Source organism: Chiloscyllium punctatum, chromosome 8 (genome assembly GCF_047496795.1).
Source record: "Chiloscyllium punctatum isolate Juve2018m chromosome 8, sChiPun1.3, whole genome shotgun sequence".
Classification (NCBI taxonomy): Eukaryota; Metazoa; Chordata; class Chondrichthyes; order Orectolobiformes; family Hemiscylliidae; genus Chiloscyllium; species Chiloscyllium punctatum.
In genome coordinates this window covers 128,636,645-128,662,422 of record NC_092746.1, presented here as the reverse complement: position 1 = coordinate 128,662,422, position 25,778 = coordinate 128,636,645, and the positions used below count along the sequence as shown (strand labels likewise).

At 45.2% G+C, this 25,778-nt stretch overlaps 1 protein-coding gene across 5 annotated transcripts in view; it reads right to left on the bottom strand.

The window, feature by feature from the left end:
- Nucleotides 1–25,778, bottom strand: part of LOC140480902 (casein kinase II subunit alpha) — an 85,114-nt gene that overhangs the window by 48,498 nt on the left and 10,838 nt on the right. For 2 of the 5 annotated variants that reach the window (XM_072576472.1, XM_072576473.1), the window contains exon 2: nt 370–507. In XM_072576472.1, the coding sequence (XP_072432573.1) occupies nt 370–470 (101 nt within the window). In that variant the 5' untranslated portion in view covers nt 471–507. Of the gene's footprint in view, nt 1–369; nt 508–24,067; nt 24,092–24,367; nt 24,483–25,778 lie in introns of those variants that run through there. The other 3 variants (XM_072576475.1, XM_072576474.1, XM_072576477.1) reach the window with 3 other exon arrangements.

Below are 25,778 nucleotides of genomic sequence, written 5' to 3'. Positions count from 1 at the left end.
GAGAGAGGGGGATGGGGGTGATAGAAAGAGAGAGGGGGGGGATAGCAAGAGAGGGATGGGGGATAGAGAAAGGGGGAGAGAGAGAGAGAGAAAGGGGGAGAGAGAGAGAGAGAAAGGGGGGGATAGAGAGAGAGAGGGGGGATGGGGGGGATAGAGAGAGAGAGGGGGGGCATAGCGAGAGAGGGGTGGGATAGAGAGAGAGAGGAAGAGGTATAGAGAGAGAGAGAGAGAGAGAGAGAGGGAGAGAGAGAGAAAGAGGGGGGGGATAGAGAGAGAAAGAGAGAGAGAGAAAGAGGAAAAAAAACAAGTGCACGAGGGAGCCTGAGAGAAGACAACAGAGCGTGAGACACACACAAGAATTATTCTTACCCCCATTCAACGACGTGTGATTCGTAGTCCCAGTACTCACGGGGTCTTTGTGTGTTAACATCTGCATATACTCTGGCCCTGCTTGGGACCGGCCCAGACATGGTTCACCAGCAGCTGAAATGGCCCTTGCTGTGTTACATGCAATGCAATGTGAAAAGTTAATTTTTTTTGTCAGTTGTTCTGTAAAGCCTCCCAATGTTCTCCAACTGGATTTGAGCAACTGCAGTAAAAAAGCAACTGATAACAGATACTGACAGGCAGCCAATGCAGAAAGCTCAGAGTGGGGGGGGGGGGGAGGGGGAGGTGGAGGTGGGGGGGGGGGGCGGTGTCAGAGTTAACATGGCCTGTGTGTCTAGCATCTCAGCCCCTGCACACTCACCAGGAAGACCACATATCGGTCAATAGAGAAACCATCGTGTGGCTCAGTGAGTGCTGCTCCTCAGAAAGACTCCGAGCCCATCTGTTGGCACCTTACACAGTCCATTACACAGCAACAGCACACCTTGTTCCCACAAACAAAATGAGCTCTGTCTGGGCATCCAGCCATGCTCTCTCCTCACCTGACAGTCAGTTCCATCTTACCACCACGGTCTCATGTGAGGACTAGTGGGGAGGACGAGGGGTGAAGCAAAATAGAGATTGAAGACATGTGACCTGCGTAGCTAATAAGAACGCCAAAGACTGGGGGCAACTAGGGATAGGCAGCAAATGCTGGAACAGCCACAAGTGAATTAAAATGTGGTAGGATACTGACCACTGGCTCCAACTGGGCCCCTTGAATTGAAATATGCCAAGTGGAGTTTATCATTACGTTAACTAGAGATGAACTGTACCTTTGGATTCTCATGCTGCAGAACCGTCAATGAATACAACTCAATACGGAAACAAGCAGCTGTTGGATACTATCACAGTGTTAGACAGTGTGATGGGGAGGTGGCTGGTGAGGAAGCTGCCTCCTTTTAAACCTCAGACACTTGGGAAGAAAATACTTTTGCAGGGACAAACAATTTTGAAATTGTGGCGTGAAACACAACTGCCAAACGGGAGGCACGGTGGCTCAGTGGTTAGCAGTGCTGCCTCACAGCGCCAGGGACCCGGGTTCAATTCTAGCCTCGGGTAATGCCTGCGTGGAGTTTACACATTCTCCCAGTGTCTGCGTGGGTTTCCTCTGGGTGCTCCAGTTTCCTCCCCACAATCCAAAGATGGCCAGGTCAGGTAACTCAGCCATGATAAATTACCCAGTGATAGTTGTGTTGGTCAGGGGTAAATATAGGGTAGGGAGATGGGTCTGGGTGGGTTACTCTTTGGAGGGTCGGTATGGACTTGTTGGGCCAAAGGGCCTGTTTCTGTACTGTAGGGAATCTAATCTAATCAAACAACGAAATACACAGCGGGGGTTTGACAGCAACACTGCATACTAACTACCTGTACTGATGCTCCACTCAGCTTCCCAATATTCATCAACTCACACATCAACTCTACTGCTAGAAAACCGTATCACAACAGCACAAAACCAGCGTGGGTTATGTGGGTGAACCTCCTGCAAACATACATTTCTATCAGTATTTGTGCTTTCCCTATCCTGTACATTGGAGCCAATATAACAACATATCACCTTAGATAGGTGTGACAATTAAAAATAACAAAAACTACAGTATCTGATACCAGAGTCCAGAAGCACTGGAATCCAGACTTGGGGCTGGGGCAGGAGACTCCCAGGTGGATGGCAGAAACATTGTCAGGACAACCACAAAGTATTGCTGAAGCAGTCAAACGTCAGCCACCCATTCAGGGGAGAGCCTGATGTGGGACTGACCAGAATGCAGCAGGTTCACTTGGAAAGGAACCAAACAGCACCAGACTTTGTAAGGAACATGTGAAGGTGAAGCCAAACTATCTGAGGGAAAGACAAGCCCCTACACACTCCATCCATATAACCCTTCAAACACCACACGGCCTTTCAAGCTAACAGAATGCTTTGTTTGATTTTATGAAGGAAATTGAATGCAAGAAGGATCAAGTTTTAGTTATACCTAGTACTGGTAAGACCACACCTACAGTACTGCGTACCAGTCACCAGACTTACAGAAGGGCATGAGTGCATTGGAAGGAGCTCAGAGAAGGCATTTTAGACTAATGTTTGGAATGAATGGAGTGCCTTCTGAGGAAAAGCCAGCCCTTTATCTCCTGAAAGTCTCGACTACAAAGGGGATGACAGGTTATCAGGGATAAACATGAATGCAGAGTTGAGATTAAAATCAGATCGGCCATGGTCTTATTGAATAGCAGAGCAGGCTAGAAGCACTGAATGGTCTACTCGCAGTCACATGCGTGGCAGTGTGTGCAGATCAAGCATTGGTCTCAAACTGCCTCAGAACCCATCAAACCCAAAGTGGAAGTCACTCTCAATCCCAAGGGATTGTTTAAGGGGGAAGAGGAGACAGCTGAGTTCTAAACCAAAATGGTAAGCAGAACCAGATAAAACAAGCTGAAATTTTCCATCAATAACTCCAACCTACCAACAGTGTAATCACTATCTAACAGCCCATCCTGCCTCTGAATACATGACCGGAAATTCAACAAATGTGGGTTTAACACGAGATTCTTTGCACAGGGTCCCACTACTGAATGTAACTGCAGTAACCCCAATTCGCCAAGGACAGTGATGGCCACCTTGTCTGCTTTCCTTCGTTCCCAGGATGAGGAGAGGCCAGTCAGCCCTCTCTCACAGATGGAGTCTAGCCCAGCCTCACTCATTCAGATCATCAATAAGCTGCACTGTCACCCAGTAATCCACAGCTGTCTCAGATTCATGGTGGTCAGTGGGGAAATGGTGAGCAAGTCTGGCTGGCTTTGGCAGTGAGGGACCCAGCTCAGCTTGGTGGGGGGGGGGGTTTGAGCCCAAATGGGGATTGTGGGCCCCGTGCAAGGTGGGGAAGGGAGGGGGAGTAAACGTGCCATTGTGGGGAGCATGGGCTGGGACTCTGGACAGGTAAAGCAGTTAACATTAGAGTGGTGCTGGAAAAGCACAGCTCAGGTAGCATCCGAGGAGCAGGAAAATCAACGTTTTGGGCAGAAGCTCGAAACGTCAGTTTTCCTGCTCCTCGGATGCTGCCTGACTTGCTGTGCTTTTCCAGCACCACTCTAGTCTTGCCTTTGCAGAATCTGCAGTCCTCACTTTCGTCTAGGTGAAGCAGTTAGTTACAGTAAGCTCTCCATGGTACACATTGCAATTTCTATTTAACTCACAGAACACAGAACATCGGATGCTGCCTGAACTGCTGTGCTCTTCCAGCACCACTAATCCAGAAAATAGAACATTCCAGCACAGTACAGGCCCTTCCACCCTCTATGTTGCACCGACCTGTGAAACCAATCTGAAGCCCATCTAACCTACACTATTCCATTATCGACACAAAGCTACCCGAATGGAAACATACAGGAGCCTTGGATATCCCAAAGCAATTCACAGCCAATTAAATACATTTGTAATGTAGCTGCTGCAGTCAATTTGCAAATAGCAAGTTGCCACAAACAGCAATGAAATAAGTAACTCACTACAGACTTGGTTCAAAAATAGACAAAAGAGCTGAATTCCGGAGATGAGCTGAGGGGCATCCCTTGACATCAAGGCTGAATCCACTGAGTGCGACATCAAGGAATCTGGGGAAAAAGTGCAGTTGGGGGCACACTCTCCGCTGGTTGGAGTCATCGATGTTTGTGGTTGTTGGAGGTCAATCACCTCAGTCCCAGGATCTCAGCAAAGCCAGCAATACCCACAACACATCAGCAAATGGGAAAAACTGGATAATCTGCTTAAGGCATCCTGAATCCAATACTGCAGCCTCTGGCAGTGTCCACCAAACCAGAAAGCCCAGGTCCATGTCTCTCTTGTCATAATATGTCAGAGCAGGTCCATCACAAATATCTCCTTGGCGCCAAGACATCTTGCTTCCTCAGGATCAGTGCCTTGGAATTTTTATGGCTAGCCCAGTGGGGAAGATGGTTCCTCACATTTAATAGCTTATCCAATGGCAATATTTATTACCCATCCCTAGTTGCCCCTTGAGAAGGTGGGAGATGAGCCGCCTTCCTGATTGACTTCAATCCATGGCTGTAGGTTGACCCAGAATGTTCTTAAGGAGGGAATTCCAGGATTTTGACCCAACGACAGGGTGGTGAGTAGTCTGGAGGGGAACTTGCAGGGGGTGGTGTTCCCATATATCTGCTGCCTTTGTCCTTCTAGATGGAAGCAGTTATGGGTTAGTTAGATGCCAATAAAGGAGGTTTGATGTATTTCTGCAGTGAATCATGTAGCTGGGACACACTGCTGCCACTGTGCATTGGGGGTGAAAGTAAAGCTGGTCAATGTGGGGCCAATCAAGCGGCTGCTTTGTCCTGGATGGTGTCAAGCTTCTTGAGTGTTGTTGGAGCTGCACCCATCCTGGTAAGGGGGGAGTATTCTGTCACACTCCTGACTTGTGCCTCCTAGATGGTGGACAGGCTTTGGGAATGAGGAAGTGAGTCACTCACTGCAGTATTCCTCACCTCTGACCTGCTCTTGTAGTAGTTGTATGCCTTTGTTTCCAGTCAATGCAGTCCCACAGGATGTTCATATTGGGGATTTCAATCACATTAATGCAAGGGAATGTTAAGAGAAAGTAATCAGAGTCCCTCTCATTGGAAACGTCATTGCTGCAAACATTACTTACCACACGGCACAGCACGGTGGCACAGTGCCACTTGGTTCAAAAATAGACAAAAGAGCTGAATTCCGGAGATGAGCTGAGGGGCAGCCCTTGACATCAAGGCTGAATCCACTGAGTGCGACATCAAGGAATCTGGGAAAAAGTGCAGTTGGGGGCACACTCTCCGCTAGTTGGAGTCATCGATGTTTGTGGTTGTTGGAGCTCAATCACCTCAGTCCTAGGATCTCAGCGAAGCCAGCAATACCCACAACACATCAGCAAATGGGAAAAACTGGATAATCTGCTTAAGGCATCTTGAATCCAATACTGCAGCCTCTGGCAGTGTCACTGCTGCCTCACAGCGCCAGAGACCCAGGTTCAATTCCCGCCTCAGGCGACTGACTGTGTGGAGTTTGCATATTCTCCCCGTGTCTGCGTGGGTTTCCTCCGGGTGCTCCGGTTTCCTCCCACAGTCCAAAAATGTGCAGGTTAGGTGAATTAGCCACGCTAAATTGCCAGTAGTGTTAGGTGCAGGGGTAAATGGAAGGGAATGGGTCTGGGTGGGTTGCGCTTCGGCGGGTCAGTGTGGACTTGTTGGGCCGAAGGGCCTGTTTCCACACTGTAAGTGATCTAATCTAATCTAATCCAAACATAGCAACTTAAACTTGGACGCTGTCCAGGTCAGACACTTGCCTAAGCCAAGGGAAGATATCCATGGTTGTTGGTCATCAATTACCACTGTCCCAGAACACCATTGCAGGAGTTCCTTATGGTAGTGTCAGTGAACATTCTTACTCTGACCTCATGGTGGAGGGAAGGTTATTGATGAAACAGCCAAAGACGGTTGAGCTAGGACACTACTTTGAGGAACTCTTCCAGAAATATCCTCCAACAATTATAAACATCTTCCTTTGTGCTAGATATGACTCCAACCAGTGAGTGTCTCCACCCTCCCACCGATTGCTACTGACTCCAGTTTTGCCAGCGCTCCCTGATTCCACACTTGGGACAAATGCAGCCTCGATGTCAAGGGCCGTCACTCTTGCCTATCCTCTGTCACTGTGTTCTGTTGTCCATGTTACAACAAAGAAACTGACATCCGGTCCAGGAATCAACCACATGATTGTATAATTACCTTGCACTCAGTGTCAAAACAGGTGAGCTGCCCATTCACCCCACTTACTCCAAATAAACACAATGCCACAATTGAATCTCCATCCAGATAGAAGCCTTTGCCAATTTTTGTTTGTTTTTGAGAGGGGGGGGGGCATCCAGTCGCATGATAGCGAGCTCAGAATGCAGCCAATTGGCAGAGTTCAGCCTGTTTGAGATTTAACCTGGTCTGTGAGCAGGCTTCAAGGAGCACAGTCTGTAATGATCGCAATGGAGGGTGGGCAGTGTCACCTCATTCCTGCAAAGCCTGGCCAGTTCAGATAAGGGGAAGGTCGCATGCTTGGTTAACGACAACAAGGCAAGAAATTATACAATAAACAGTAGGATGCTGAGAAGTGCATACATGTGAAAGTGGAACAAATTTGATTTCTGTGAGAGCAGGAAATGGAAGGTTTTGGGGTATACATGGGGAGACCACAACCAAATCAGTCCTGACCTTATTGAAAGGCAGAGCAGGTTTGAAGGGCCAAATGGCCTATTTCTGCACTAAAGTCCTATGCATATCCACAGATCTCTGAAAATGCCCACACAAATAGACAAGATGATTAAGAAATACGCAGCACCAAACCAAGGCAGCAAAAATAAGAGTGGGGGGTGGGGGGGTAGTGCTGGACATGAATACAACACCAGCTAGGTCACAGTTGGAGCACTGAGAGAGATGCTGGTCCCTGCACCAGGAGAGGCAATGGGCAGGATTTACCACAATGCTGGCAGAAATGGAGAATTTTAGTCAACAAGAAAGATTGGATAGGTTACAGCTTTTTTTTTGGAACTGAGGAGATTGAAAACAGATTCAATTGAAGTGCATAATTTTATCAGGAATCTAGATAGAGTGGATAGGCAAAGAGATCTGTGGATAACACTGTTGTAGGAAATGCCGCAACCAATTTAAGGCCATTAAGATGTAGAAAAGAAGTAGGCCATTTGGCCCATTAAATCTACTTTGCCATTCAATGAGATTGTGGTTGATCTGACCATCCGAAATCCCAACAGAATTTCCCTCTAAGCCTGCACTTCCAGATAATCACTCAAGTGACACAGAGTCATAGAGATGTACAGCACGGAAACAGATCCTTCAGTCCAACCTATCCATGCTGACCAGATATCCCAACCCAATCAAGTCCCACCTGCCAGCACCCAGCCCATATCCCTCCAAACCCTTCCTAGTCATATACCCATCTAAATGCCTTTTAAATGTTGCAATTGTACCAGCTTCTACCACTTCCTCTAGCAGCTCATTCCATACACATACCACCCTCTGTGTGAAAATATTGCCCCTTAGGTCTTTTATATCTTTCCCCCTCACCCTAAACCTATGCGCTCTAGTTCTGGACTCCCCCACCTCAGGGAAAAGACTTTGCCTATTTACCCTATTCAATGCCCCTCAAATATTGTAAACCTCTACGGTCACCCCTCAGCCTCCGACACTCCAAGGAAAATAGCCCCAGCCTGTTCAGCCTCTCCCTATAGCTCAAACCCTCCAACCCTGGCAACATCCTTGTAAATCTTTTCTGAACCCTTTCAAGTTTCACAACATCTTTCCGATAGGAAGGAGACCAGAATTGCACACAATATTCCAACAGTGGCCTAACCAATGTCCTGTACAACTGCAACACGACTCAATACTCTGACCAATAAAGGAAAGCATACCAAACGCCTTCTTCAATATCCTATCTACGTGTGACTCCACTTTCAAGGAGCTATGAACTCCAAGGTCTCTTTGTTCTGCAACACTCGCAAGGACCTTACCATTAAGTGTATAAGTCCTGCTAAGATTTGCTTTCCCAAAATGCAGCACCTCGCATTTATCTGAATTAAACTCCATCTGCCACTTCTTGGCCCATTGAAGTCGATATAGATCACATCTACTGCTCTGCCCTCATCAATCCTCTGTTACTTCTTCAAAAAAACTCAATCAAGTTTGTGAGACATGATTTCCCACACACAAAGCCATGTTGACTATCCCTAATCAGTCCTTGCCTTTCCAAATACATGTACATCCTGTCCCTCAGGATTCCCTCCAACAACTTGCCCACCACCGATGTCAGCCTCACTGGTCTATAGTTCCCTGGCTTGTCCTTACTACCCTTCTTAAACAGTGGCACCACTTTAGCCAACCTCCAGTCTTTCGGCACCTCACCTGTAACTATCGATGATACAAATATCTCAGCAAGTGGTCCAGCAATCACTTCCCTAGCTTCCCACAGAGTTCTCAGGTACACCTGATCAGGTCCTAGGGATTTATCCACCTTTATGCATTTCAAGACATCCAGCACTTCCTCCTCTGTAACGTGGACATTCTGCAAGGTGTCATCATCTATTTCACGACAGTCTATATCTTCCATATCCTTTCCCACAGTAAACACTGATGCAAAATACTCGTTTAGTATCTCCCACATCTCCTGCAGCTCCACACAAAGGCCGCCTTGCTGATCTTTGAGGGACTCGATTCTCTCCAATGTTACCCTTTTGTCCCTTTGGATTCTCCTTAACTCTATTTGCCAAAGCTATCTCATGTCCCCTTTTTGCCCTCCTGATTTCCCTCTTAAGTATACTCCTTCCTTTATACTCTTCTAAGGATTCACTCGATCTCTCCTGTCTATACCTTACATATGCTTCCTTCTTTTTCTTAACCAAACCCTCAATTTCTTTAGTCATCCAGCATTCCCTACACCTACCAGCCTTTCCTTCCACCCTGACAGGAATATACTTTCTCTGGATTCTAGTTATCTCATTCCTGAAGGCTTCCCGTTTTCTAGCCGTCCCTTTGCCTGCGAACATCTGCCCCCAATCAGCTTTCGAAAGTTCTTGCCTAATACCATCAAAATTGGCCTTTCCCCAATTTAGAACTTCAACTTTTAGATCTGGTCTATCCTTTTCCATCACTATTTTAAAACTAATGGAATGATGGTCACTGGCCCCAAAGTGCTCCCCCACTGACACCTCAGTCACCTGCCCTGCCTCATTTCCCAAGAGGTCAAAGTTTGCAACTTCTCTAGTAGGTACATCCCCATACTGAATCAGAAAATTTTCTTGTACACACTTAAATTCCTCTCCATCTAAACCCTTAACCCTATGGCAGTCCCAGTCTAGGTCTGGAAAGTTAAAATCCCCTACCATAACCACCCTATTATTCTTTAGCAACCACACCATTGACAAACTAGCAAGCGCACCACCAGTGCTTCGCCCAGAGACTCACTGAAGACGTTACCTCGTATGGTGACAAAACATCTGAAACTGAACGTTCCAGCTCAGCGAGCAAACCTACATCCAGAACCTCACAATTCTCAAAACTCGCTAAGCAGGCAATGTCATACTAAGTAGGTAACCAGTTTCTTTGTAATGTGGACCAAACGATAAACATTGGCCAGGTCAGAGGATAACGTCCCGGCTCTTTATACTTTCTCTTGGGACATGAGCACAGGCCCTAAAACTAACATGAGAGAAGGCCATTCAGCCCATCGAATCTACTTGATTATTTAATTAGATCACGTCTGATCTGATAACCATCAAGTTCACTTTCCTGCTTTTTCTCCAAAACCTTAGATTCCCTTAAGGATTAAAAATCTGGCTCTCTCAGCTTTACATATACTTCATGGCTCATTCTCCACAGCCCTCAGAGAGAAAAAAAACATTCATAGATTCCCTACCCTTGATTCCTCCACATCTGTCTTGAATTAGCTACTGCTTATTGAGATTACATCCTCTGGTCCTACACTTTTCCACAAGGGGAAAACAACTATCCTACCAAATCCTCTCAGAAATCCCCTTATTGTGTATTACAATAACGTCACCTCTCGTTCTTTTAAGTTCCAGTAATTTCAGGCCCAATCTATTTCAACTCACCTCGTAAAACAATCCCCCTATACCCGGAATCAGCCCAGTAAATATTTTCGGGACTATCTCCAATGTCAGTAGGTCTTTCCAGCGTCAGCTGCTCATCTGAATTTTTTAAAAATTCGCTCATGCAATGGGGGTGCCACTTGCTGGGCCCAGCATTTATTGCCTGTACTTAGTTGCCCCTTAAGAAGGTGGGGTGAGCTGCCTTCTTGAAACACTCAAGTCCATGTGCTGTGGGTTGACCCTCAATGCCCTGAGGGAGGGAATTCCAGGATTCTGACCCAGCAACAGTGAAGGAACGGTGATATATTTCCAAGCCAGGATGGTGAGTGGCTCGGAGGAGAAGTTTCAGGGAGTGGTGTTCCCAGATGTCTGCCACCCAAGTTCTATTAGATCAGAAGTGGTCTTGGCTTTGGGAGGTCCTGCTGAAGGAACCTTGTCGAACTTCTGAACTGCATTGTTTAGATAGTACACACTGCTGTTTCTGAGCATCAGTGGAGGAGGGAGTTGATGCTTGTGGATGTGGTGTGGTGCCAATCAAGTGGGCTGTATTAGCTTGGATGGTGTCAAGCTTCGAGCATTGTCACCCAGGCAAGTGGGGAGTTTTCCATCACACACCTGACCTGTGCCTTGTAGATGGTTGACAGGCTTCAGCGATACAGGAAGAGAGTTACTCGTTGCAGTATTCCCAGCCTCTAACCTGCTCTTGCAATCACTGCATTTATCTGTATAGTCCAGTTCAGTTTCTGTTCAACAGTAATCCCCAAGATGTTTGTAGTGGGTAATTAGAGACAGTAATGCTATTGAATGTCAAGAGACAATCTAGCCACCATTCTTTATTAGAGATGGTCCTTGCCTAGCATTTGTAGGGCACAAATGTTATTTGCCATTTCTCAGTCCAAACCTGGATATTATCCAGATCTTGCACCATTTGGAGGTGGAATGTTCACTCCCTGGGTTGTGCACTGCTGACCATTGTGCAATATCATCAAACATCCTTACTTCTGACTTTACGAAGAAAGGCAGGTCAGTGATGAAGGTGCTGAAAACAGTTGGAGGTCAGAATTTCAGCGATGCCAGTGACATCGAGAGAGCATTTGATTCTCTTCCACTGGAGATGGACGTAGTCTAGTGCCAATGTTGTTAGGCACCAATCAGCCCAAGGTCTGCTGCATGTGTGCACAGTGTCTCCAATTGGTATCACAACTCCATTTTTGAACTGGCTCTACAATGCTTGCTATTTTAGATCGAGACATCGCTGAGAATTTTAGTTATGCGCCAAGAGCATTCATGTGAAAATCTTGTGACAATTTGTGATCTTGCGTTTGCATGCATACAGTTATAACTCCTATGTCAACACTGATGGTGGTAAACTGTCACATCGCAATCATGGCCTCCCACCAGTGCAGTAGCTTACCACATGTCCCAGCCCACAGCCAGATTTATATTCTTCAACCAAATTGACTCTTCCCTTTCTAAATTCCTGCAAGTCTTTCTTATGCTGAAAGAAAACGGAAACTCAACCTAAAAATAACAGCTGCTTCAAAATGGCACCCAAATGAAATCAGCTCATCTCTATCTTCTAATCTTTTATTCTGAAGACGACACACAGTCTTCAACGTCTCTGATTAATTGGTAATGTTGCCAAAGGGTTTTCTCAAGTCAACCCACAAGTGTCGCAGCATGGAGGAGGATTTACAGACAGTGCAGAGAATGATGAGACCGTTATCAGTCTGTCATACAGCAAGCTGCCGTGAGGTTTTCGGTTCAGCAATAACGACGGGGTGAGGAACTCCTTCTTGACACCTCAGCTGCAGGGGCACTCACTCTCTCAGCTTCAAAAGGTCCAATGTGAAAGGCCTTAGGGCTATTTCTGGTGGATTGTGAAATTGCACACAAGGCTCTCATTGTTCCAGATGAGAGAGAAAAAAATACAAGGGCCCACACTCGTCTTTTGATGTAAATGGCAATCAGTTTGTGGTGAAACTGCATTGCTTGCAATCACAATGATTGTATCAGTCAGTCAGTCTCTGGCAGAACGAACGCTCCTTTGAAACTCAGATAAGAATTTCAAAAGCCTATTTACTTGTTCCTGAAACTCAAAGTAGTGTCAGCAGCCAGGGAAAGCACTCTCTGAAGCTCCGGGAATTTTTCCCGTTCAGTCAACCACACAAACATCAGCAAGGAAGAAACAGCATTCTCCCTAGAGAGAAGCTCAGATTATTATCAGGCAGATTTCGGAAAGGGGACAAAACGATAAAATAAAGAGGGTAAGTCTCACGTGCACAACTGTACTCTTTCACTCTGAACTGCACCCGAGAGCCACTGTCAGCACTGCTACAACTTTTAACTGTGCCTTTCCCAATAAAGGGAAACAACAAAGCAATAGAGTAGGGCAGTAATTTGGGTAATGATAACCAGATTGCGACAGAAGGGACAGAACACATAAGCTTGAAGAGTGTATCATCAGATAAGTCAGGGATTGCAAAAATGGCCCTGAAAATGTTTAACATCCTGTGTCACAATGCTGGCAGAATTTAATATAATCATTGAATTTTACAGTACAGGAGGCCATTCGACCCATCTGGCTGTACTGACTCCTGAAAGACCAAACAAAGAGATGAATTGTTAGCATAAATTGAAATAAATATGTATGGTCTGGGAAGCATTTGAGACAGATTGAAAGGTAATCAAAGGAAACCAGCTGATGTACCGTACTTGGATTTCCATGAGGCATTAGATAAGCTGCCACATTAAAGGTTACTGCATACCTATTGTGGCCCAGGGAACAACCAATTAGCTTTTGCCTGAAACATCAATTTTCCTGCTTCTTGGATGCTGCCTGACTTGCTGTGCTTTTCCAGCACCACTCTAATGTAGGCTCTGATCTCCAGCATCTGTAGTCCTTACCTTGGCCTAACTTCCCCTGTCAGCCCCTTAGGATGTTTCTTCTTCCTTGAGATGTATTTCTGCTGCCTCCTGAATTATCCCCGGAAACTCCTGCCAGCACTACTCTACCATATTCCTGTGAGGCTCTTTTCCAATAAACTCTGGCCAGCTCCTGCCTCATGTCTCATGTCTTAATAGTTAACTTAACTCACGCAAATGATTTGGATGCGAGCATAATAGGTACAGTTAGTAAGTTTGCAGATGACACCAAAATTGGAGGTGTAGTGGACAGCAAAGAGGGTTACCTCTGATTACAACAGGATCTGGACCAGATGGGCCAATGGGCTGAGAAATGGCAGATGGATTTTAATTCAGATAAATGTGAGGTGCTGCATTTTGGGAAAGCAAATCTTAGCAGGACTTATACACTTAATGGTAAGGTCCTAGGGAGTGCAGGTTCTTAGCTCCTTGAAAGTGGAGTCGCAGGCAGATAGGATAGTGAAGAAGGTGTTTAGTATGCTTTCCTTTATTGGTCAGAGTATTGAGTACAGGAGTTGGGAGGTCATGTTGCAGCTGTACAGGACATTGGTTAGGCCACTGTTTGAATATTGCATGCAATTCTGGTCTCCTTCCTATCGGAAAGATGTTGTGAAACTTGAAAGGGTTCAGAAAAGATTTACAAGGATGTTGCCAGGGTTGGAGGATCTGAGCTACAGGGAGAGGCTGAACAGGCTGGGGCTGTTTTCCCTGGAGCGTCGAGAGGTTGAGGGGTGACCTTATAGAGGTTTACAAAATTATGAGGGGCATGGATAGGGTAAATAGACAAAGTCTTTTCCCTGGGGTCAGGGAGTCCAGAACTACAGGGCATAGGTCTAGGGTGAGGGGGGAAAGATATACAAGAGACCTACGGGGCAACGTTTTCACGCAGAGGGTGGTACGTGTATGGAATGAACTGCCAGGGGATGTGGTGGAGGCTGGTACAATTGCAACATTTAAGAGGCATTTGGATGGGTATATGACTAGGAAGGGTTTGGAGGGATGTGGGCCGGGTGCTGGTAGGTGGGACTAGATTGGGTTGGGATATCTGGTTGGCATGGAAGGGTGACCAAAGGATCTGTTCCCATGCTGTACATCTCTATGACTCTATAACTGTAATACCATTACATCAGATTCCAGCCACTCCCTCTGAAACTGCAGAGTCAGTGCTATTATACTATGGTCATTCCCCTCTCAGTGTTCCTTTACCGACGGCTCCCTAATCAAGTCTGCATCATTACACATTACCAAATTCAGAATTGCTTGATCCCTAGTGGGCTCTGCCGTAAGATGCATCTTGTATTCCACAAATTCCTTTTCCCAAGATCTGCTAACATGCTAATTTTCCTATTCCAGCTACATATTGAGGACCCCCATGATGAGCGACAGGTTTATACTGTGGATTTGGATCTGTTCCGGTGTGGAGGGCCAAAGGACCTGTTCCTGGGCTGTAAATTTTCTCTGTTCTTTTTTGTCCTTTAATATTGCAATAGTTCCTTTCTTACATGTGTGACAATGTAAACTTCACAATTTTAATAACTTTATGGATTGAATGAAGCAGCATTAACTTTTCTGGAATAAACTGTTTCTTGAGATGACAAGCTGTTATACAGAGACTGAAAGCAATTAGCCATGTCTTGGCAAGATTATCAAACTGCTTTAACTCCTGCTGATAAACTGGATGTTTTATGCCACTCAGGGCAAGGATTGGCCTGCAGAAGAACTTAAGGAGTTAATTGCAGGAAAAGCTGCATTTTAAACAGACAGTGAACCCTGAATGTAACAAGCTACAGGGGAGCTGCTTCTGATATGAAGGCAAGCCACAGACTGGAGGTCTCCAGAAATGTAATCAACGGTGGGGACAAAAGAATGTTATGAATTATCAATAATGTCACACCACAAACTTGAAAGAGAGAAACTTGCATAAGAATCCAACACCAGAACAAGTCAGTAGCAGAACTTCAAAGAATAACAGTGCACAAGGATTGAATCCCAGACACTTGCGAGAGACAGATTGCTGTTGGTGAAATCCTGGCCAGATTCCATCAATAATAAGGTAACAGCCAAGTTGAGTTGCGAGGCTTATCTTACTGACTTGAGGGGTCTTATTTTGGTTGCTACTTGCAATAAAATTTAAATCATTGTTCAGTACTTGACTATGGGAGATTTTTTTATGAGTCATCAACTTAAAAGGTGACATGCAATGTATTTACCCACAACATATGCCTTTTCTATTTCCTGGATTATTTTCTTCCCTACATCCTGACTACTGGTAGAAGGCCAGTACACAACTTCAATCAGGGTTTTATTTTCCCCTTTGTGGTTCCTCAACTCCACCCCTATTCCAGTATCACCCCAAACAATTTAAACTGTACAGAACACAGAACAGCACAGCACAGGAACAGGCCCTTTGGCCCATGATGTTGGACCGAACATGATGCCAAATTAAACTAATCCCTTCTGCCTGACCTTGATCCATATCCCTTCGTTCCTTGTGCTTATGTAAAAGTCCCTTAAATGCCCTTATCGTATCTGGCTCCACTGTCACCCCTGGCGGTGCGTCCCAGATTCCTATCACTCTGTATAAAAATACTTGCCCCTCACATCCCCTTTGAATTTTTCCCCTCTTACCTTAAATGCATGCCCCCTAGTATTAGACATTTCAACTTCGGGGAAAAAAGATTTTGACTGTCAACCCTACCAATGCATCTCATAATTTTACAGATTTCTATCAAGTCTCCCCTCAGCCTCCGCTCCTCTAGAAGAACCAACCTGAGTTTTTCTAGCTTCACCTTATAGCTTATACCTCTAGTCCATACAGCATCCTGGTAAATCTCTTCTGCACCATCTCCAAAACCTCCACATCCTTCCCATAATGTGGTGACCAGAACTGAACGCAGTATTTTAAGTGCTGCCTAACACCAAGGTCTTATAAAGCTGCAACATGGCATCCTGACTCTTATACTCAGTTCTCTGACCAATAAAAGCAAGCATGTTATATGCCTTCTTAACAACCTTATCTACTTGCGTGGCGACTTTCAGGGAACTGTGGACTTGAACCCCAAGATCTCTCTGTACATCAATGTTGTTCAGGGTCCTGCCATGAACTGTATATTTTAACTTAACATTTGATCTCGCAAAATGTGGCACCTCACGCTTACCCAGGTTAAACTCCATCTGCCATTTCTTTGCCCGTATCTGCAACTGATCTATATCCTGCTGTATCTTTTAACAACCTTCTATACTGTCCACAATTCCACCGATCTTTGTATCGTCTGCAAATGTACTAACCCACCCAACTATGTTTTCATCCAAGTCATTTATATACATCACAAACAGCAGTGATCCTAATACGGATCCCTGTGAAACACCACAGTCATGAATCTCCAGCCTGAAAATCACTGCCTTCTATGGGCAAAAACAGGTAAAAACAATGACTGCAGATGCTGGAAACCAGATTCTGGATTAGTGGTGCTGGAAGAGCACAGCAGTTCAGGCAGCATCCAAGTAGCTTTGAAATCAACATTTCGGGCAAAAGCCCACGGGCAAGTCAATTCTGAAGCCATGCAGCCAAGTGACGGTGGATCCTATACATCTGAATCTTCTGGATGAACCTACCAAGACAGACCTCGTCGAACGCCTTACTAAAATCCATGAAGACAACATCCAAGAATCCCTTACCTTGCCATCCTTGTCCTTCCTCCTGACTGGAACATGCCAGTCCTGAGCTCTCCCCAGCAGGCCTTTAACCAATTCCCACAAATCAAGTGTGGACTTACCCAATAACAGCTCCTCCCAATTAACATTCCCGAGCTCCTGTCTAATACCTGACGTAATTTGCCCTCCCCCAGTTTAGTGCCTTGCCACAAAGTCTTGACTTATCCTTATTCATAGTTATCTTAAAACTTGAATACTGCTTTTCATGTTTCCTGGCAAAGTGGACAAGTTCATATTTTTCTGTTTGATCGTCTATCTGCCAATTTATTTGCCCTATTCAACCTATCTAGACCCTTTTGCAGACTCTACAAGTTCACGTAAACTAGCTTTCCTACATCCTATGGTGTCATCTGCAAATTTAGCAACCCTGAATAAATCTCTTCTGCGCCCTCTCCAGTGCATTCACATCCCTTACATAATGTGGATTCTAGAACTGCACACTTCATCGCCCTGCCCCCACCACCCAGTTTTTCCTGCAGGTTCCCCTACACCCACCCCCAGTCCTGAAGAAGGGTTACACCCCGAAACGTCGACTTCTGCACCTCCTGATGCTGCCTGGCTTGCTGTTCTTCCAGCCTCCTGCCCGTCTACTTTGGGTTCCAGCAGCTGCTGTTTGTAAACTCTTACTGAGTTAAGAGCAGGTAGGTTCTGCTGAAAGTGTATAAGACATTGTTTGGGGCACAGCTAGAGCATTGTGCGCAGTTCTAGAATTCACATTGTGTAAGGGATGTGAATGCACTGGAGAGGGCGCAGAAGAGATTTATCCAGGTGTTGCCTGGGCTGGAGAGTTTAACTCACGGAGAAAGATTGGACAGACTCAGGCTGTTTTACTCAGAGCAGAGGAGATTGAGATGTACAAAACTGAGGGACACAGGCAGGAAGAAAGTTTGCCCTTGATGGAGGGATCAATGCCCAGGAGGCATAGGTTTAAGGTAAGCAGCAGGAGGTTTAGGGGAACGTGAAGATGAATGTTATCATCCAGAGGGCAGTGGGAATCTGGAACTCACTGCCTGCAAGGCTTTTTCTGTGCTGCCTATATCTGTGACTCTATGGCTGAATAAGATAGAATTCTGATAGTCAGGGAGTTAAAGGTTAGGAGGAACAGACAGAAAAATGCTGCTGTAATCAGCCAAGATCTGAAGGAACGATGGAGCTAGTTCAAAGGACTGAATTGAAAAATGTGATGCTGGAAAAACACAGCAGGCCAGACAGCATCCGAGGAGCAGGAGAATCGATGTTTCGGGCATAAACCCTTCTTCAGGAATAGCATCTCCAGCATCTGCAGTCCTCACTTTCTCCTCAAAGGACTGAATGACCTAATCCTCCCTGTGTGGACATGAATGCTGGGCCTGTGGACCTGACACCACACCTTGCAGGATTTAATTCACTGGGCAATTACCTGTTGTTTATCAAGGCTCACATTTCAGGGGAATGCACTCATTGACCAGGATTAGTGTATGCAACAGTGTGGCACTGGAAAAGCACAGCAGGTCAGGCAGCTTCCAAGGAGCAGGAGAGTTGACAATTTGGGCATAATCCCTTCCCCAACAGGAATGTGATCATATTTTTCAACTCTGATCGCCAGCATCTGCAGTCCTCACTTTCTCCTTAATGTACGTAGCAGCCAATTTTAAAATCAAGTTGAATTTATGGTTACAGAATAAATCCAGGAACAGAAATAATTAAGATTTAAACTGAAATTCAAAATCTACACTCAATCAGTATTAAAAGGTTACATTTGAAAGGTGATAAGATGAAAGAAGTCTCAATGATTGATTAAGAAAAAGCGTTGAGATTGTAGTTCAAGGAGGGAAATCCTTTTTTTGAAACTGCAATCAAACTTCATGTTAGAGACTGCAGCAAATACACAGCACAGCTCCTAAACCATGGTACACACAGCTCCATTCCCACCACAACACTAACCACTGGCCAGGAATAATGTCTATGGAATCATTTACAATCATCTGAGACAGCTGACAGGATCACTGAGGTTCAGCTGTGGAAGTATTCACAAGATCACTGTAGCAGAGAAGAGACCATTCTGTCTATCATGTCCACACTGGCTCTCCAAGTAAGCAATTCAATCAGAGAGATAGAAATGTACAGCACAGAAACAGACCCCCCCCCCCCCCCCCCCCAGTGCAACTTGCCCATGCCAACCAGATATTCTAAATTAATTTCGTCCCATTTGCCACCATTTAGCCTATATCGCTCTGAACCCTTTCTATTCATGTATCCAACTAGATGCCTTTTTAACATTTTAATTGTACCAGTCTCCACCATTTCCTCTGGCAGTTCATTCCATACACATACAACCCTCTGCATTAAAAAAGTGTCCCGTAAGTCCCTTTTAAATCTTTCCATTCTCATCTTAAACCTTTGCCCACTACCCTAGGGAAAAAAACCTTCAATATTCACCCTACCCATGCCCCTCATGATTTTATACACCACTATAAGGTCACCCCTCAGCCTCTGACGCTCCAGGGAAAACAGCCCCAACCTATTCAACCTCTCCCTATAGCTCAAACCCTCCAACTCTAGCAACACTCATTGCCATTCTCTTGTCTTCCCTATGTAACCCTGCACATTATTAAACAAAACAAAAATGCTGGAAAATCTCAGCACGTCTGGTATCATTGGTACAGAGAACAGCAGAGTTAACATTTCGAGTCCAGTCATTTGAATTAAGAGTATTGTGTGTGTGAGTGTAAGTATATAAGGTGGGTTGATGCGTAAATGGAGACAGTGTCGAGAGACAGACAGAGAAAGAAAAGGGAAGCAGAAAAAAAAAGGGATTACTGTTAGAAAGCCAGGGAATGTGTGATAATAATTGAAAATAACCGTGCTGGGAGAAACCCATACACGACACGGGAATGGTCGGAGGTTTACACACTTTTCAGGTAACAATCCAACCTGCCTCCACCAGACCCTCAGGCAGCACATTCCAGGCCCAAACTACTTGCTGTTTGAAGTAAGTTCTCCTCATGCCACAAGTGCTTCTTTTGGCAATTATAGGCAGTCCCTGATTTACAAATCTCCAGCCTATAAACGCTCTTACTGACCAACGGGTGCCATACAGTGTGTATTAAGAATTTTAAAGATCTTACTAACAAACATTTCCTGTATTTTGTATTGCCTTACACTGTGTTCCAACTTACATAAAATCGATTTGCAAATGTACTCAATAACAGCACAGGGACTGCTCCACTTTTAATCTGTGCATTCTCATTCTTGATCATTTGACAAGTGGAAACAGTTTCCCCTGATCTACCCTGATCTTCCAGAGACCATATGATTTTGAACACCTCGAACAGATCTCCTCCCAGCTTCTCATCTTCAAGAGAAACAATCCAGTTCCCTGTATTTTGTAAGGATTTAATAATCAGGTCAGCATTTGCAAGGTTACATTACAACAGTACAACTATTAGATTAATATCAGAATATTTATCCCAGTGTCTTATTTACAGTAAATACTGTTAAGTGAAGTGAATCAACATTGCGGACAGAGAAATTGCCAATACCCAGGGAAGCAAATTACTTGTAAACAACTTTCTGACCATTACTGACAACTCAACAAATATTTTCAACAGCAGTTACATTGTGGCTTTGCTGCCAGGTCAGAAATTACAATTTAATTGACTCAATTTCTCATGGTGGAACTCAAATGCTGGATTTCCATTACCATTAGACTACTGCGTGAACAGCAACCATACATTACCAATACGATTGAACTCGAAACAAAGATACAATTTGGAAAGGAAGATCAGTTTGGACTATGGCAAGCCTGATTTCACTGTGGACTGAACAGTGTTTGCAAGTAGCTGTCTAGTTGTCTTCACAAAGCACAGATGTGACCCAGACAACATCTGGACCCTCTCAAAGGATCCGAACTCATATTCCCATCCCAAATCAGAAAAATAACCTCTAACCCATCATTTTAATTCCAGACAGGATGACCATAGGAACAGATTTAGGTCATTTGGCCTGTTGGGTTTGTTCTGCTATTCGATCATGGCTGATGTGTTTCTCAACCCCATTCTCCTGCCTTCTCCTTGTAACCCTTAATCCCTTTATTAATCAAGAACCTATCTATCATTGCTTTAAATACACTCTGGCTTGACCTCCGCAGATGTCTGTGGCACAGATTCCCCACCATCTGGCTGAAGAAACTCCTCCTCATCTCAGTTCTATGCCTTCACTCTGAAGCTGTGCCCTCAGATCCTACTGGTGGAAACAGCTTCTCCATGTCCCTCTATCCAAGCGTCTCAGTATTCTGTAACTTTCAACCAGATTCCACCCCCCCCCCACCCCACCCCCAACCCACCCAACCCTTCCAAACTCCATCGAGTACAGACCCAGAATCCTCAAGCACTCCTCACAAAACAAGCCCTTCATGCCCAGGAGCATTCTTATGAACCCCGTCTGGACCCCCTCCAACACCACACCCTCCTCTGACCTATCACCATTACCTCCACCTCCATCCACCTATTGTGCACTCAGCTCCCTTCCCCCCAGCCCTACCATCTCTCCATCCCCTCAGCTCACAAGCCTCATTCCAGATGAAGGGCTCTTGCCCGAAATGTTGCTCCTCGGATGCTGCTTGACCAAGCTGTGCTTTTCCAGCACCACTCTCATTGGCTCTGATCGCCAGCACCTGCAGTCCTCACTTTCTTCTAGCACCTCTGAAAGGTCTGGCTCCAATTTTGTGCTTGTTCTAGGCTCTTTCCACAAGAGGGAATTGTTCTGCAATCTAACTTACTGAATGCCTTTGAAACATCCTGATGAACACCTTCTCAACTCAAGGAAATCTGGCGACTCTGTGCTATACTCCCTCCAATTATCCTTCCTGAGTTGTGGGACCCACAAGTGAACCCAGTTGCACCTGATGAGTCTGATAGATAAGGGTGGCATTTTCAGACTGGCAAACTGTAACTAGCGGATTGCCACAGACAACAATGCCATGGCCACAATTATTTGCAATAAATATTAATGATTCTGATTAGGAAAGTAATTATACCATAACCAGGTTTGCCAATGACAAATATAGGTGGCAAGGCAACTGTTGAAAATGACAGAGTCTGCAGAGAGATGTAAACAGTTTAAATGAGTGAGCAAAAAACTCAGCAGACAGAATACAATGTAGGGAAAAATGAGATAATGCATCTTAGCTGGAAGAACAGAGTGTTCAACATTATTTTAATGGGGAAAATCTGCAGAACAATTTGAGAGCACTCCTACATCAATAACAAAAAAGCTTGCATTGAAGTTGAGCGAGTAATAGAAAAGGCATATAGAGAAGGTCTTTATTTCAAATAGAATGGAACATAAAAGTAGGGAGGGTTTTCTAAAACTATACAAGGCACTAGACAGACCACAGCTGGAAATACTGTGAACAGTTCTGGGCCCCTTATCAATGCAAAGACATACTGGCATGGGCAGGCCAAAGATGGCTCACTCGGCTGATCCTAGGTATGGAGGGATTTTCTTCGGCAGAGAGGTCAACTCGATCGGGCCTGTACCCTCTGGAATTCAGAAGAATGAGAGGCAATCTTATTGAAACATACAGGATTTGTCGGACCTTAACAGAGGAGATATGGAAAGGTTACTTCCCTTTGTGGGAGAGTCTGGGACCAGAAGGCATTACCTCAGAGTAAGGGATTGCAGACAGAGATGAGGAAGTATTCCTCCTTTGAGGTGGAATTCTTTGCCATAGAGAGTCAGTAAGTATAGTTAAGGATGATCTGAACAGATCTTTAATCAGTAAGAGAATAAAGTTTATGGTGAAAAGGCAGGAAAGTGGAGTTGGGGATTTACAGATCAGCCATGATCTCACCGAATGGCAGAGCAGAATTGAGGGGCTGAATGACCTCCTTCTGCACCTCTCTCTTATGATCTTCGTGGTAACTACGACTGACCCTATGTATTTACCATTTTATACAGAACATTTTCTGCCTTCCCAAACTCCATCTCTAAAGCAAAACTCAAATACTCCCCATGTGCCTGGATGGGTGTAGCTCTAACAACACTCAAGAAGCTCAACACCATACAGGCAAAGCAGACCGCTTAACTGGCACGCGATCCACCATCTTCAACATCCCCTCCCTCCACCACTGACACTCACCAGAGTATACTGTTTCCAAGATACACTGCAGAAATTCACCAAAGATCCTCAGAAAGCCCCTTCCAAACCCATCACCACTTCCATCTAAAAGGTGGAGGGTACAGATGCATGGAAACACCACCATGGGCAGGGTTCCCTCCAGACACGCACCGTCTCGACTTGGAATGAAATTACCATCATTAACCTCCATCAAATGACTGCAGCAGTTCATAATGGTAGCTCACTAACATTGGAGAAAGGCATCACAGCACAGCAGCTTTCAATGTCTACTACCTAGAACAGCAATATTCACTGCATGATCCTTTGGCTGCTTAGAGTTCACACTGGTCTTTTCTGTAGCCTAGGGTAGGATAATACGTTTGGGTTGGATACTTTTCAGAGGGTCGGTGTGGACATGTTGGGCTGAAGGGCCTGTTTCCACACTGTAGGGTTTGTGTGGATTCTGCTCCCACCTCCCTGCCCAACCCATCAAACCTCCTGCGCTGAACCCTCTCAAGGTCTTACTGCCCCTCTTGTGAGCCCCTGCTCAGGAGAGGGAAGCAACAAATGCAGGAGGGTCAGCGAAGGGGAGCATCAGATAGAGAACCAGCATGAGGAAGAGACAACAAGCAGAGGCAAGTATAAAGGGTAATGGAGCCATTCAGAATTAGTAAGTTATAAATGTGCACTTGGCCTACTGTACAGTTACTAATACATTCATTACCAGGTTGTGTTTTTATTTCTTCATTCTTTCATGGGATGTGAGAGTGAGCAGCAAGGCCAGCATTTGCTGCCTATTAATCACTGCCCTTGAGCTTAATGTCTTGCTCAGTCATGTTCGAGGGTAGGTAAGAGTCAATCACAATGCTGTAAGTCTGGAGTTAGACCCAGACTGGGTAAGGATCGCAGATTCCCTTCTCTAAAAGGACACTAATGAAACAGGGTGGGTTTTTATGATAACCGTTGCTGAGAGCAGCTTTACAAATTGAACTCAAATCCCAACAGCTGCCATGTCTGCAGACCTTCGTCAGGGCCCCTGGCTCATTAATCCTGAGACATTACCACTACGTCACGATTCCCCAAGTACCAAGATTCCTTATGAAAACAAACCACAAAGTAAGCAACTTTTAAAGTCTACTTGCAACTCTATTAAAATTTCCCAGAATCCCAAGTGTTAATTAATAAATTCTACCTCAAAGGACAGGCAGATACTTAGGAATACCACCCCCTGTATGTTTCCCTCTGAGCCACTCACCGGCCTGACTTGGAAATACAAATCACCATTCCTTCAGTGTCGCTGGGTCAGAATCCTGGAATTCCCCTCCCAAAAGCACTGAGAGTTCAGGGACAACCAAAGGACTGCAGCAGTTCGAGAGAGTAGCTCCTCACCACCTTCTCAAGGGCAGTTAGGGATGGGCAATGAATACTGGCCTCAGCAACGCTTACTCAAAAATCAAAGAATGAAAAAAACAATTTCCAGGCAGCAGTCACCAGATTCAAGAAATAAACAGGAGCATTTAAGAGCAGCAGAAATGAAGGATCACAATATTAAAACCTGAAATAGAGCTCTTCACAGCCTGAGAACAGAATCTTGGCAGCACAGTCCCTCAACTCAGCAACAGAAAACACTTGTGGAACATTGATCACACTGTGCAAACACAGCAGAGCTCTGCATCCATTTGGATTAGAACTTCACCACAGAAACTCCTGTCCAAAATGCACATTTAAACAAACACAGCCCAGACATCTAAAACAACCCACACGCTGAACAAATTTAAATTCTTCAACCTCCCATTCATTAAGCGTGCTTGGTAAGGCCAACTATGAGGCAGGAATGCTCTCAGGCACCCCACAGAAACACCACCCACAAACACAATGTAATCACTGAGCTCAAGTAAAGCCCTCGATTACAAAACACAAACTGGCAAAGCACACACCTCTAATCCCAGAGTGACAGCAGAGGAATCAAAATGAAACATATAAGACAGAAAAGAAAAATTCATATATACAAAAAATATGCCTTTTCACATCTCCAGCTCCCAAAACATATCAGGCAGGCCACTCATTGATCATGAAGCTGTGAATTAATGCACAGCAAGTCCTGAAAGCAGCAATGCGTTCGTGAGCAGATAATCTGTTTTTCATTAAAATGCCAGTTGAGTGTTAAACGTTGCCTGCTCTTCGACTCGTGCATGGACTCTGCATTCAGCCAGGGCAGAGAAACACAAAAACATGGAAAACAGGAGCTGGGGTAGACCACTCAACACGATGATGGGCTGATCATCCAATTCAGTGCCTTGCTGCCGCTTGCTTCCCCCTTTACCCTTTGACCCCATTAGCCTTAAGAACCATATCCTTCTCCTTCTTGAAAATATTCAATATTTTGGCCTGAACCACTTCCTGTAGAAATCAATTCCACAGGCTCACCATTCTCCTCATCTCAGTCCGACATGATCTACCACAAAGTGCAGAGCTCCCTCAGCGCTGACCCTCTGACAGTGCGGTGCTCCCTCGGCAGTGACCCTCGAACAGTGCGGTGCTCCCTCGGTGCCGACCCTCCAATAGTGCGGCGCTGACCCTCACACAGTGCAGCGCTCCCTCAGCAATGATGCCTACTCCCCTCACCAACCAACCAACACACACACACACACACACCAGGTAGCCCATCACCACCTTAAGGGCAATTCAGCATGGTTACTCAAATTTCCTGATGACACTGGGTGAAATTCCAATACATAGCGTCGAGGGAAAGTAAATCTTTCCTTTGGTGAGGAGTCCCGAGCTACCACGGTATACCAGGTGGATAAGACCATAAGACGTATGAGCAGAAATCAGGCCATTCAGCCCATTGAGTCTGCTCTGCCATTCAATCATGGCTGATAGATTTCTCAACCCCATTCTCCTCGTAACCCTTGATACTCAAGAACTTGTCTATTTCCATTTTAAATGTACTCAGTGACTTAGCC